At 37.0% G+C, this 13,500-nt stretch overlaps 2 protein-coding genes across 7 annotated transcripts in view; one reads left to right on the top strand and one right to left on the bottom strand.

Annotated features, from left to right (window-relative positions):
* DCTN1-p150 (dynactin subunit 1) overlaps positions 1–5,819 on the bottom strand; it is a 37,424-nt gene extending 31,605 nt beyond the window's left edge. For 2 of the 6 annotated variants that reach the window (XM_019045200.2, XM_072304253.1), the window contains exons 1-3: positions 5,640–5,818; positions 4,197–4,424; positions 3,104–3,270 (exon numbers count right to left, since the gene is read on the bottom strand). In XM_019045200.2, coding sequence (XP_018900745.2) covers positions 3,104–3,270; positions 4,197–4,367 — 338 coding nt within the window. In that variant the 5' untranslated portion in view covers positions 4,368–4,424; positions 5,640–5,818. Of the gene's footprint in view, positions 1–1,733; positions 1,764–3,103; positions 3,271–4,196; positions 4,425–5,313; positions 5,333–5,466; positions 5,573–5,639 lie in introns of those variants that run through there. The other 4 variants (XM_019045210.2, XM_019045191.2, XM_072304251.1 and 1 more) reach the window with 4 other exon arrangements.
* Positions 5,820–5,953: 134 nt separating this feature from the next.
* On the top strand, positions 5,954–13,131 carry LOC109040526 (uncharacterized). Its single transcript, XM_019056501.2, has 4 exons — positions 5,954–6,218; positions 8,219–8,541; positions 9,393–9,496; positions 12,864–13,131. Exons 1-4 carry the CDS (start codon positions 6,135–6,137, stop codon positions 12,890–12,892), a joined length of 540 nt encoding a protein of 179 aa, XP_018912046.1. The 5' UTR covers positions 5,954–6,134; the 3' UTR covers positions 12,893–13,131.
* Positions 13,132–13,500: the final 369 nt, after the last annotated feature.

Raw genomic sequence — 13,500 nt, 5'->3', positions numbered from 1 at the left:
TGGACCGCCCTTAAAAAATCAGTACTATTTCCGGACTTGTAGACACCCTGTCAATGGACCACTATATGGGGAGCGAATTAAAGCATTATGATAGATGTTTTACTTTTAAAATTTTACGCAGAAACACGATTTGTACAACAAAAATTATCAAAAGTAACTCCTCATCAAGATATCAACTTTTTTATGCATAAATTCAAACATCCCTCTCATAAAAAAAAAAAAACCATAATCTACTTGAGTGAAATATATTTTTAAGCATTACTGCATCAGTCACTGCGGTTAAAAAATAGGGCAATCTCAATCTCGGTGCTTCGGCTCAGCTGTTGGACGTTGTCCACACTTTGAACAACACAGAATGGGGAGGAACAGAGCCTGTTTAAAAAGCCTTCCAAACCGTTATAGTGTGCTATTTGATTTACATAGTCTGGTTTTTCTTGAGAGCAGGAAATTCAAATTTGTTATAAACCCTGCAAAATGAAAATGTTAATATATTGGTGAGAAGTTGATTTCAGTAATTATGGTTACGTGAGTGGTCCTTTATAAAGAAATTTGAGGGAGCAACATACATCAGAATGCTCAAATTCGTACCTTGTCTAATGGTCCATCTCCTGATACCTATTTTCAGCCCTTTTTTAAGTACCCTTTTAGCTGTATGCGCGGTAGAGGGAATTCCCTATCCTGCACATACAGCAAAAGAGGCAAAGTCATCTGAACTGGGCTCTAATACATTAGTTTTGTGTCACAGAATCATGTTCTGACAGTTTTAGCGCTTAAATTCTGAAGAAGAAAAATCTGCCCCAACAGCGCGTTCCTAATTCCAGTTTTAACAGAAATGCCTTGAACCTACAATCACATATGAAATGTAGATAATGCCCTTGGAAGAAATCGATAAGTAGCATCATTGATTACTATAAAGAATCTCACAGTGTCCTCTACAATAAAATCATTAATCAATGATGCACACTTAGAATAACAACTTGATCCAAGGAAAAGCTGCTACAAATATGAATGATCAGATCGTATTTATATATATAAAAAAAGGCTTGGAGATAGTAACAACCTCTTTTTCAACCAGGCAAAAGAAAGCAAAAGTGAGTTGTTGATTTGCCATTTGGGCAAGACCAAGTATTGTTTTATTGCTTAAGTTTGTTAATCTTTTACATTTTGCAACAGCTAGTTCCCAGATTGAGTTGTTACTTTACTGTCTCCTTTAGGCTGATTAAGTTATTCCTCACTCGTTTTATTGAATATTGACACACAGGAAATAACTCACAATCAAACCTTTTTTTTTTTTTTTTAAACCAATGGTAGGTACATGTGTGGCTCTTACACAAAAGACAACTGCCACAATTTCAGACTATCTTCAAATGCTGGTAGCAACAAAATTGAGGAAAATTCGTAAGATAATGTCTGAAGTCACTTTGTAACCAGGAGCTGGATTTTTAAATCTCTTTCTGATTTTGTAGGCTTAGAATATTTTATCAGTGATTTAAATAGAAAAAAAACCCTTGGTTAAGTAGGACTAATAGCAGAAAACGTATTGATTTTGAAATGACAAGTACTGCAGGTGCAAATAACATTTTTGAAAATTGAAGAAACACTTGCTTCATGTTCCTTCATCTTTGCAACAAAAGATGTTAGAAAACAAAAGCAGAATTGCGCATATCTTGGCAGCGTGTAATTTACATGAATATGGGCAAAAAAAAAATAGTGGAGACAAGATGAAAACTTACACAGTGGGCTCTGGACGCTTCCGGATATTGCTATGTTGTTTCAACAATGTAAAGCAAGCGGATGAAGTCAACATTACAAAAGGGTTAAACAGCATACATAATTAATATTATGACATTTAGAAAGCACTGAAAGTTTAATATTCCAAATCAATTATTTCTACTGAGGGAGAGAAAAGTTACCTAAATTACTCTGAAATACATTTTGTGATGATTACGGACACTAAATTTTAACCTAATAAGTTTGATGAAGGCTTTCTACTTCAACTGGGAACTACTCAAAAAACAATGAACTCCGTAACAGTATCCATCTGAGTAACCACTTGTTCATGATTATTTTATGAAAACGACTTCCCTTACAAAACGGATTTAACTCTCATTTATCAATATGAATAGAGTAACTTCCATGGCTATGTCATGAAAATTTGCTCCAAATTTTTCGGGCTGAAGACACAAGGGAAATTATGAAAATAATACATTCTGAGGTAACTTCTCATGGTGGGTTAGTGAGATAAAAATATCATGCTGAATTCTAATCAAATATTTCAACAGTTTGATGAAGGTATGAGATGACAAGTTTGTAAAATGAATGTTTAAGTACAATTCACCCACCGAAGACGTTCAAACTGCCTATTAAAGACCCAATTGCAGCAATATTTCAGTAGATGATATGAAAAGGAAAAAATGGTTGGTTCTGATGAGTGAGAGGTAAGAAAGTAAAAGTTTCAAGATTTCCAAAAATAAAATAAGTTGTAATAAACTGTGCAGCTGACTTTCTCTAAAATTGACAGCAAAGCTCAGAATAGCTCTTCCGCTTGAGGCGACGAAACTCGCATTTATTGCTTAAAATTGGCAAAATTGAAGAGGGCCTCCACAACTGTGCTTGCAATTTCCGAATTGTCCAGTCCATATCATGAACTGGGAAAATTAAGGAAACAAGGTTTGCGGCAAAAGATTTCAAAACTGCAGGCGACTTACTGTTCCTACAATTTTTGGAAAAGTGAGGCAAGGTCTCACAATTATGCGCGATTCCCAAAATTTCTGGATCTATTTCACAATCCAGGAAATTGAAAAATCCCCCTCAATGAGCCAAAACTTTATTAAGGACAGGAAATCTGGATGTCTCATCTTATAGCTTATGTTCAAAAGTAACAAAGTAAATAGTTGGCCGAAGAAAAAGACCCAAAAAACCACATGAAACAATGGGTTAGTTTTAGAAGGTCACATCTAACTCATTAGCCTATCATCTATCTAAAATTGGCACCGCTAATGTAAGATTTTTACTATCTATTCAACACTACCTCCTTTCCAAACGAAGCCAGAGTTGATTATTAGTCAAAACTATGGACAAGCAAAAAAACTGTAAATATTACCTGCTCAACCTGGAACGCTGTCCTGGAGGTGTCAGCTTAGAAGAGGTCGAGTCATCTAGGGATGTTAGAGACGTGGATCCAGAATTGGCCATATCAATGCGATTACCACTCTCATCGATAAGAGTGAGTTGCATTTGACGAACGAACATTCCATAGTTGTCAGGACACTAAAAACGAAAGTTTCCTTGGTTAAGAGCATAGGTACTTTACATTGAAATTTTAGTCTTCAGGGGGAAGTAATCATAATTTTTGGTTGAAAATGGGGGAGGGATGTTGATACATTTGCATTTCATACATAACGGCCGCTCAGCTGAGTCAAGATGGGGGTCCTCGCGCTGTTGCCGGCTTTGAGTATCTTCACTTAAAAAGCTTGAGTATGACATTGTTGAAAATGCAAAGAGGATATGACATAAAAGTTTAACTACATGCTTTTCAGAGAGATAAAAATCAATTACCTGGTATCAAAAACTGGAAAACGGTAATTTTGTCTGAAACTGCTCTTCATTGCTCTCCTGAAAAATTTGCTAGCGCATCTTAAAGGCGAATCTCCGTGAAGGATTCGATCAACTTTTTCAACCAGATCGGCAGGGTTGCAAACCGAAAGAGAAAAATGCTATGCCGAAGTTAAGGATCAAACTCAGTTGCTTGATGAGATTAGGCTAAAGTTTCCGTCCATTCACTTTACTGTGAATCTCAGAAGTGGTCATCATTGATGCCAGCATGAAAATCAAGTGATGGAGGCGCATTGTTGCGCAAGTGTGCGGAGGGAATTTTGTTTTTTCCAAGGAAGTAGTTGGTAGGTCAAAAACTCAACTGAATCTAGTTACAGAAATTTGCCTCAAGTCCCCTTGGTCTCAGGTGCATCACATAATAGGATTAAAATTTCTCTTTATAGGATAGTTGCGACAAAAAAAAACTATACATTACTTTCTTTATGATCCTTCTGAAGGAACCTTTTCATTTTCTGAGGACAAAAAAGTTGCCGTAAGACATAAACTCCTGAGTCACTACTGTAGAAAATTTCAGCAGAGTTAGATACTACTTTACATATCTGATTTTAAGTATTTATCGATAATCGATCAAAAGTGCTGACCTGAAAATACTGCTTCCCTTTGATGGTGCCGTTGTTTTTTCCTTTTGGCTCATCTAGAATAATTCCAACCCATTTCCCTTGAGAGAATGATGTTGGCCCAATAAATGCAACTGTTCCTTGAACATCTTTGCCGGTAACTTCAACACGGCTGCCAACAGTAAAATTAGCCATTGTAGGCTCCAGCGCAGAGAACCCACGCAATTAGGATTGATGAAACATCTGCCTTTCCTGAAACAAAATAAAATGTTTTACTTTAAAAAACATGAGCGAACAATGTGCATACAGCACAAGATTTTGCTTAGATTATTACATTTTAAGCTGCTTAGAGCAGTTACCTACCAAAAATTTAGATTGCCAACTTCGCAGTCGGTAAAAAGAAAAAAATTCATCCTTGAGGGCAGTTTCAAAAAACATACCTAAGATAGCATTGCAATGTGCGATGTGTGAATTTTTCAAACTTTCTTCATAGATGAATCCTTTCTGAGTACTTGAGGCTGTCTTAAAGCCAACGTATCGTATGTTGAGACAAACGTCAATCCCTGATAACCTCCTAATCAGCACCACCCAACAGGTTAATACATGCACTCACATGGCACCAGTGATGAGTGGTGACCTAAACAATACTTTACTTTTGTCTCAACATACCTACGATGCGTCTGCTCTATTCACGCCCCCTGGAGTCCACACCAAATGAAAGATGATTCATCATATGTATGTACAGTCCAACAACAAAAACTAAACGCATGAAATTTCATTAGAACCCCATCAGAATCGATATATTTACTCGGTGACCAGCACCAATTCAGGGCTAATCAAAGATTCAATGTTGTGTGGACAAGTGAGGGTCTACTTTAGGGAGTAAACTTCAAGTCCTTGATGGAGGGTGGAAGATATGAAACCTTTATTATGGCATGGAAACGGACTAAAAAGCAAGGGTGGATGATCGGAACCACTTAGCAAATCAAAAGGTTTACTAAGCTCAAACTCGGCTCACATGATGTGGACTGATAAGCTGATTCACTGGATGCCACATGTCACTTATCAACAATTGCTCGAGCAGTCTGACGTTAAGTGTGATAAATTTACTGATGGAAAAAAGGCAACAAATGAAAAATACGTCTATTTCCTCTGGAACATTGACAGAAGAATCTGCTGAGTGATCAAGTAGTCTGCAGATTGGAGCGGCCGATGAGCAGGAACGATGACTGAGTGATGACGATGAGGGCAGTGATGAGAGGCATAGCAGTTTCGACTGGTTAGAGCAACTTACAATCAAAATGTTTCAGAGAAATCATAGTGGAAGTTGTAATATGTATGTACGGTGAAAGTGGGAGGAAAATGAATGACTGGGTTCAATTTGATGTCAGCGGTGAACAAGAAGTGATAACAGTTAGGGAAAATCTAACCTTGTGAGACCTACTTAGTGATGATCTGAATACTTACTGAGTAAAAATAAGAAGATTAAGTGAGGTTTTACATCATTTATGTGGCATTTTCACACGGATACACTTGAAGTTTCACACATCCAGCTGACAACTAAAATTTAGGAATCAAAATTCAAAAGTTGTTGATAAAGATAAAACCGAACGCGAAGATGATCGGGTTTTACTAACGGGCGCTATGTTGCCAAAACGCATTAACTTGTTTATGTCTGATAATGTTGACTTCGAAGTGTACCGTGAGGTGTACCGAAGTGTACTTCCGCCGTTTACCGTGTAGGCCGCGCTGCTATCGAGTAAACAGTAAACTGTACCGGCAAGCCGTCGCCGCCATTTTGGATTTTGGTTCCTTCTTGCTTTCCCGTACGTGAATCGTGTGAATCGTATTTATGTTTTCTCTGGTGTGAATTCTCTTTGGTGAATCGTGAATTGTGATTGAAAGTGCCGACTTTAATTGTAAAGTTTCCTGCATGTATGCTAAAGACATTTTATCGCCATAATGGTATTGAAACGTGTGCTGATAATTGGAGCATCTCAGACGAAGTACTTCGATGGTTACTTGCAGCCGTCGCTAACTTTGGAGGTATGTAATTCTGTTTCCCTCTCAATTACAAATATTTGTTCAGTTTTACTTTTACAGTATTAATTAGTATCATACAGTTCAATTTGCTGTTAAATTCCTATCAATTTCACGTCACTGTATGATGAGGAATGAAGGGTACATACAAGTGTGCAACATGTGTCTGTGTTAGAAAAAATGGTATTTCTCTACCAATTTTTGATAGACAACCCATTCAATTCCCTTAGAGACTCGATCCTAATGATTATAATTAGTAAACCTCAATGGATATCGTAATCTTAGCCTGGTAGTAGGGAATCCTAGGTCTTTTTCCTTACCCTTTAGATGAGACTTGTTTGTCGATATTGTTTTTCTAATTGGGGGCTACTACATCTGCGTTTTGCCTTTCCTCCTAACTTATCTATTTGTAGATCGTGGAAGTCATTCACTCACAGCAAATGCAAATCCATTAACTACTGATTTAAATCACATGTGGCACATTTTGATGGGACCCCAACTAGTGATTCCCTGTTCAAATTCTCTCGTATAAAAAGCGGCTCCAGTTTTTGAAGGAGCACTTTTGCTGTTTTGAGCCTTGTGTTGGTACAGCACACCTTACCTTCCATTTTTAAAACTGCTCCAAAATTAACTGGACAGTTATGACTTGTTGCAGCAACATCTAAGAATCTTGTTCTGCCTCTCATCTGATTTATCTTCTACGTGCATCATTGGTTAAAACCCTAGCCTATTTTTTCAAGACCTTTCTTTGCCAAAGATCTGAAGTAGCTGTGGTCTTAAATAGCAGTCAATCAATTACCACCAGTGGATGACTCATTTATGATAGGAAACTCATATTTATTTGCAAATCAACCGTAACTATTAATTGAATGGTTACTTATAGAGTTTTCCATGGATGGTGCATGTAACGTCTGACCAATCACTCGTACCTGAGATGAGTGGAGAGCTGCAGTATTAAAAATGCTCAATTCTCAGAGAATTAAAATCTGGTACTCTGAATTTTATCGGCACTTTTATGACGAATTTACAGCCTAGCAATTTATATTGATACATCTGTTCCTGCTTGTACTTCCCGCGTTTATACCCCACCTCCTGATTCGACTGTTCAAAGTGCTCACCAAGATGAGGAAATAAAAGTACCTTTATTGATTTTTTCACTCTGTAGCAGCCCAAATACTGTCGGAGAAGTTTTCGTTTTCGAATATCCTCCTAAAATCGAAAGATTTTATGGCGGATATTCGGAAACGAATACTTCTCCGACAATACTACTATTGGGCCCATATGCGACAGCCTCTCATCCTTCCTGCCCCTCAGCTTCCAAGAGACAGATTTCACTGATTACAACAGCATTTCGATTAATATAGTAAAATTTTACTGCTGTACCCTAGTAGCACAGGTCAGATTGAAAATGTTTTTAAAATGTGTCATTGATCCGAAAAAATGTCTTTAAAACATTTCAATGAAACATCTTGAAAACATATCATGTGTCCAGACGGTTTTGAAAAGGTTTCTAAAACAACTCTATGTCACCCCTAAATTTTGTTTCACAGATACGTCCGATAGATGTTTCTCATACCTTTACAACACATCTCCAATTTGAAAACATTTTCAAAATGTTTTGGATATATTTCAATGAAATGTTCAAAGTTTTTGCGTCACTGAAATGTTTCTAATATGTTTCAACGAGATGAATCAGTCGACACAAGTGGAATGTTTCTAAAACCTTACCGATCCGAGCTGTGCTAGCAGGGAACTCCATGATATAAGCTCCTTTATAATTTACAATGTAAGATTTAATTCCCCCAGGAATCAAAATCAGTTTCCACCAAGCACTAGGTTGCATTTCTAGTTCCTTATCACTTTCAGATTACCATATTGGGTTCAACATGCATCTAGCGCCATTCATTTTTGTTTCAGAAATGTGATTACATAAGAATTACCTATTCTTCTACTCATAATGTGAAGCGTTTGATACTAATTATTTTCATGTTTTCTCTTTTGTTCAGGTAACTGTGAATGCTGTCTCAGGAAGAAAGGTGCAAGATGTGAACATCCAAGGTATGCTGGCAGTTAAGGGTGTAGATCATGTTATTCTTCATCTCGGAACGAATAACATCCCATTGGAAGGTCCTGCTGCAACCCAACGGAGGATGGAGTCCTTATTAAAGGAAATTCGTAGCTTGAATCCTCATTGCACCATGTACGTCTCAAGCATTCTACCGAGAGCATCCAGCTTCTTCCCTGGCACTAGGAGATCACCTGAAGAAATCGAGCACTTGAATGATCGTTCTGCAACCTTAAACTGTCTGTACAAGTCTCTTGTTTCTCGGTGAGTTATCTTTTATGCCAGCCTTTATCTCCTCAAATGATTTTTTTACCACTTGCTGTATTAGGTAGTAAAGATCATGAAATTTATTTTATTTTTAGAAAAGGACCACATTATCTTTGTTCCTGACCAAAAAGGCACATGCCACATGAAGTCTGTAATCAAATTTTGATATGCTGATCCCTTTTCGGTGAAGCAAAATCTATAAATTAGGTGTACCCATCGGAGCAACATAATGATGAATTGGATTGCATTTAGTAAAAGAGAGGTATAGCACAATGCAAAGTTGTTATAATCGTGCAACTAAAGCTTGATCTCTAAAATACCTGCAGAGGTGCAGAAAATACTCTGTCAACATATTGTGGGAAAAATGTGAAGGCACCTTAATAGAGGGAAACAAATGTGAAGCCAGAAAGCATTTTTGTGAAAAAAATTATTGAATGTATCTTTCATAAGAAAATTACTAAACGCATTACTTATGGCAACAAGAACTGCATCATGCGCTCTTTCATGTGAAGAAAGTAGTGAAACGCGCAGTCTTATGTGGACAGCAGTTTAAAGGATGCCTCAAAAAATGTATAGTAGTCTTATGTACACAGAATTATTAAAGCTAATAAGTTTTTGTACCCCTGAATACCTGAAAGTTTAAATAATTTTGGTTTTTCTACCAAAAACTTTTATTTTCTGAGAGAAAGTTATTCTGTAATTTCTCCGTTTTTTTCCGAGTGACGTGCTAGCCACTTAGTTAAAACAGTCAAGCCTCAACTGCATCATTTTTTGCAATGGAAATCTTTTCTATGTTGATAATATATCCAGATTTTAATTCACTCATTTCCTTTTTTGTTCTTTTTCAGGTTTCCAAATTGTTACTTCATTGACAACAGTGCCCACTTTATGGAAGAAGGAGTAGTAAAGAGATGGTTACTGTCACGGGATGGACTACACTTGACGCCTAATGGTATTAAAAATTTATTAGTTAGTATGCTTTCCTCTCTTGTCATGACTCAGTCATCTGTATTCACCCCACCTCCTCCCCCTCCTTCAGCCTTCTGGTCGTTACCACAATCTGCATTGACCACCACACCCGCAGCACCACATTCCATTACAGTTCCTCCTCGCGGTTTCTCGTACCGAGATGCACTCCTTTTATCTCCTGCTTTGACGTCGTCAAAGAGCCAAAAGTCAAAAACCTCTCTGCCTCGGCCTTCTTTAGCCACCACTGGATACTCTAAACCCTTGTCTTTCCCATTTTCACCTCCTTCTTTCTCTGTCTCATTTTCTAGTCAGTTGATTACGCAACCTACGCTCTCTCCCACCACCCAACGTAAGTGCACTCCTTCCAGATCTGTGTCGTCTCCTTGCTCTATGTTACCTTCCGCTCAACCCTTGTCTAGTCTGTCTGGCACAATGTGTGCATACCTTCCTGCCACTCAACGAAAGCGCAATCCTTCCAGGTCTGTGTCATCTTATTTCTCTCTTTTATCTTCTGCTCAACCCTTGTCTAGTCAGTCAGGCACTAAGCCTGCTCACCTTCCTGCCAATCAACGGAGACATTCTCCTAGAAAACCTCTAGCTTGTTTATCGCCTGCTGTGATGTCTAATCTTAGCCAATTACCTAAGAAAAGTAAATTAGATGTTACTAAATTAAGTTTTAAAACTACGTTAAATGTTATTCATCCACATCGTCAATTTATTCAATCAATTGTACCATCTTATCGTCCTGTTAATGGTGGCGGTGCTAAGGTTGAGTACCCCCGATTATGTGAACAGTGTTGTAAAACATATCTGACAAAACAGTCTTTTTATAACCATAAAAAAATACTACTTGAATGGTGATAGACCAAAGTTATGGGCAATGTGTTACCGAAATTATTATCATTGTGGTTTGGATACCAATAATTTTGTGGAGTCTTTTCATAGAGTCTTGAAATCCAGATTAAAAAGATCAAGTAATTTAAGAATGGATGATTTAATTGAGCTCCTAGAAGATATGGAGCATGAAAGATACTTGAAACTGGAAGATAGGCGCCTAAAAGGTGAACCACACAAAGATTTTAATAAACCAGATGCTCGTCATAGCAGAAGTATGAAAATACCGCATTCAGCTATAACAACTCTCTCAAATAACAAGTGGTTAGTAAAGTCTGTGAAAAGGAAGGAAGTACTGTATCTTGTTACTAAAAAGATTGAGCAATGTAATCTTGATCATTGTTACGATAAATGCAATAATATGTCATGTTTTGGTCTTTGTGTTCACCTGTATGATTGTAACTGTCCTGATAAAGTAGGTATGTGCAAGCACATACACAGAATTCATTCCTTCTCGACTCGTAATGAGCATAGGTCTGTGACTATTATAAGCAATGATAATGAGAATGCACAAATTTCAAATGAAAGTTGTGAAAAAGATGAAGAGGCTATGAATCCCGAGTGTAATGCGGTTGAAATCAGTACAATTGATGTTGAAGAAGAAGTTTGCCTCACACAATTTTGTAGGAGTGACGATAATGATGGGACCTCTGCAAACCAAAATAACAGCAGTAACGCAAGTAACAAAGATGAGGCAGCTCAGTTCGACATTCTTGTTGATGAACTGCGTAGAATTATGCAGAACTCAGATTCAGAGCTTAGGTCTCACATTTTAACATCTCTTCGTTCAGAAATCAGTTTCTGTAAATCACAACCTGAAGAATCGGAGGTACAAATCTCCTTCAAACCTTCTTTATCAACAAAGAAATCAAGTGCAACGGTTCCGCCCATGCCCTGTTCATTTGCTCCAAACCAGAAGTCACCGTGCCAACCAAGGATGTATAAAACCATCAAGAAGAGAAAAATTTCTTGCAAGTCATATGCAAAACCGAACAGAGAAGAGCTTGAATGTTTATCTCAAGAATTACTGAATTACAAACATATTGAATGTTCAAATGAGAAAAATGGCTCAGCTGCAAGAGAGGAGGAAAATACAATTGAAACACTCCAGCTCGAATTGAGTTCTCATCCTGATTCGGTTTTACCCCCACAAGTTTCAACTGCAGCAGAAAGCAACATTACCACCGAAACTTCTCAGTTGGAACTTAGCTCTCTACCTGACCCAATTACATTCTTACGCATGATTCCTGAAGCTGTTTCACTTAAAACGTCACCAAAATCTCATTTCGCCCGGAGAAAGAAAGGACAAATCTTTTCATCCCCTTTAACAGATTCTAAAAGTGCAGCCAAGTCTTACAGGTTTGAAGATCTTCATGTCAGCGAACTGGAACTTAAGTCTGTTGACCCTAACATCTCTAATACAGAAGTCGCATTTTTGACCAAAATAGCTAAAGATTTTGTCAAGGGCTGGCTATACGACTCTGTAATCAACATTTTTTTACGTATTCATAGCCACCAAAAATCTAATATTTTCATCCTTGAAACTGCTTTTACTCAAGCAATTCTTGACTGCAATTCATCCTCAGAAGATGTTCTGCTTGTATTGCCCTCAATTAATTATAGGGCTCTGAAATATCTTATCATTCCTGTAAATACTAATGGTCACTGGATTCTCTTTGTTTTTAATTTCTTTGAAAAGAAAATCCTTATTTTTGATCCAATTTGCGAAGGGATCTCCGCAAGTCATTTACAATGTCTATCTAGGTTAAACCAGGTCCTAAGTGTAATTCTCCATGAGAATCTTTCAGCGTGGGCAAAGCCTGAATCACCGAAACATCATTTGCAACAAGACAGAGTTAGTTGCGGGGTGTTCATTTCGTTCTATGCTTTGAAAATTATTCAAAATGAGAACCCCAATATGTTCTTTGATGTAGAAATTTTCAGGCATTACATTTACACATCCATCACAGCTGCTGTCCAACCTTGCTAATTCTCTGTGACATAAAATTCTCTACGCCTCTATGCAGCTCAAAGTTCCTTCACAAATTTTCCCTCCCCTTCTTGTTCTGTCTGCTGTTTAATTTATCTTTTACCATTTATTGTGTATTTATTTATTTTGTTTTACTCATAGTATGTAAATACCTGAGCAATTTCTGCATGTTCCTTGCCCCTCGTTTTTTTTTATTTTATTTCGTTAAAAACTTTTTTAATTTCATTCCCTTTAATTTTCTACTAGTCTATTTTTTTTTCTTGGTTTTCTTTTCTTTTTTGTAAATATGTAATCTGGAATGGTATTTCATTATTATTCCTGTAGTAATTAGTCCTTGTAAATTCCACTTCATAGTCTCTGATGTAGTCTTTTGTAGTTTGCCTCTGTAGTCTTCCCTTTGTCAAAGTGACTTCTGTCTACAAGCCTTGGAGTTAACTACAAATCAACATTTTCTCTTATGTTTCAGGTGCTGCGCGGCAAATTCTTACATTATGATGTTTAGATTTTGTGATTGGTGTACTTCGATTATGGTGCAAGCTTCTGTTATCGTTCCTGTTAAACAATTTTTGTGCTACTTTTTTTGTGTTACTGTGATGAAACTAGTCCTAAAAAATTTTGTGTTCCCTATTTTTTTTTATAAAACCTCATTTTGACTAATTGATTGTGCTCCTGTATCGGAATTATTATAGAAAAAAAGAAAAATGAATAAATTCTTTTATATATCATCAAATAAAGCGTCTTCTTGTCTTTAATTTCATCTTATACCGCCCACACGTGTTGATATTCCCTATAGAACAATATTTGGACATAAGTACGCAAGGAAATCAATCTATGTCAGAAATTCGTAGCAAAAAATTCTTTGGTGTCAGTAGGTCCATTTCCTCAGGGGACAAACTATCCTGCCATCGTAAATGACTCATATTTTTCAGCCTGAACTTTCTATAAAGTAATGACCTAAGCAAGTGACGCAAGATTCATCAAATTTTACTTGACTTTTTTTTAAAAAAAAAAAAAAAAAAAGTTATGTATTGCATACATAAGAGTGTAAATCGTACCATAAATCCTTGCCAGCTTTATTTAAATAACATGGTACAATTAAGGGG

Source organism: Bemisia tabaci, chromosome 9, assembly GCF_918797505.1.
Source record: "Bemisia tabaci chromosome 9, PGI_BMITA_v3".
NCBI classification, from domain to species: domain Eukaryota; kingdom Metazoa; phylum Arthropoda; class Insecta; order Hemiptera; family Aleyrodidae; genus Bemisia; species Bemisia tabaci.
Note: the sequence above shows the minus strand (reverse complement) of the source record. Positions and strands in the feature narration are given on the sequence as shown.

What these genes read in the sequence shown, in the direction of transcription:
- LOC109040526 (XM_019056501.2), top strand. Translation starts at nt 6,135, where the DNA reads ATGGTATTGAAACGTGTGCTGATAATTGGAGCATCTCAGACGAAGTAC. An exon ending in TACAAGTCTCTTGTTTCTCG is followed by an intron (nt 8,542 to 9,392) that starts GTGAGTTATCTT and finishes GTTCTTTTTCAG; the next exon opens with GTTTCCAAATTGTTACTTCA. An exon ending in ACTACACTTGACGCCTAATG is followed by an intron (nt 9,497 to 12,863) that starts GTATTAAAAATT and finishes CTTATGTTTCAG; the next exon opens with GTGCTGCGCGGCAAATTCTT.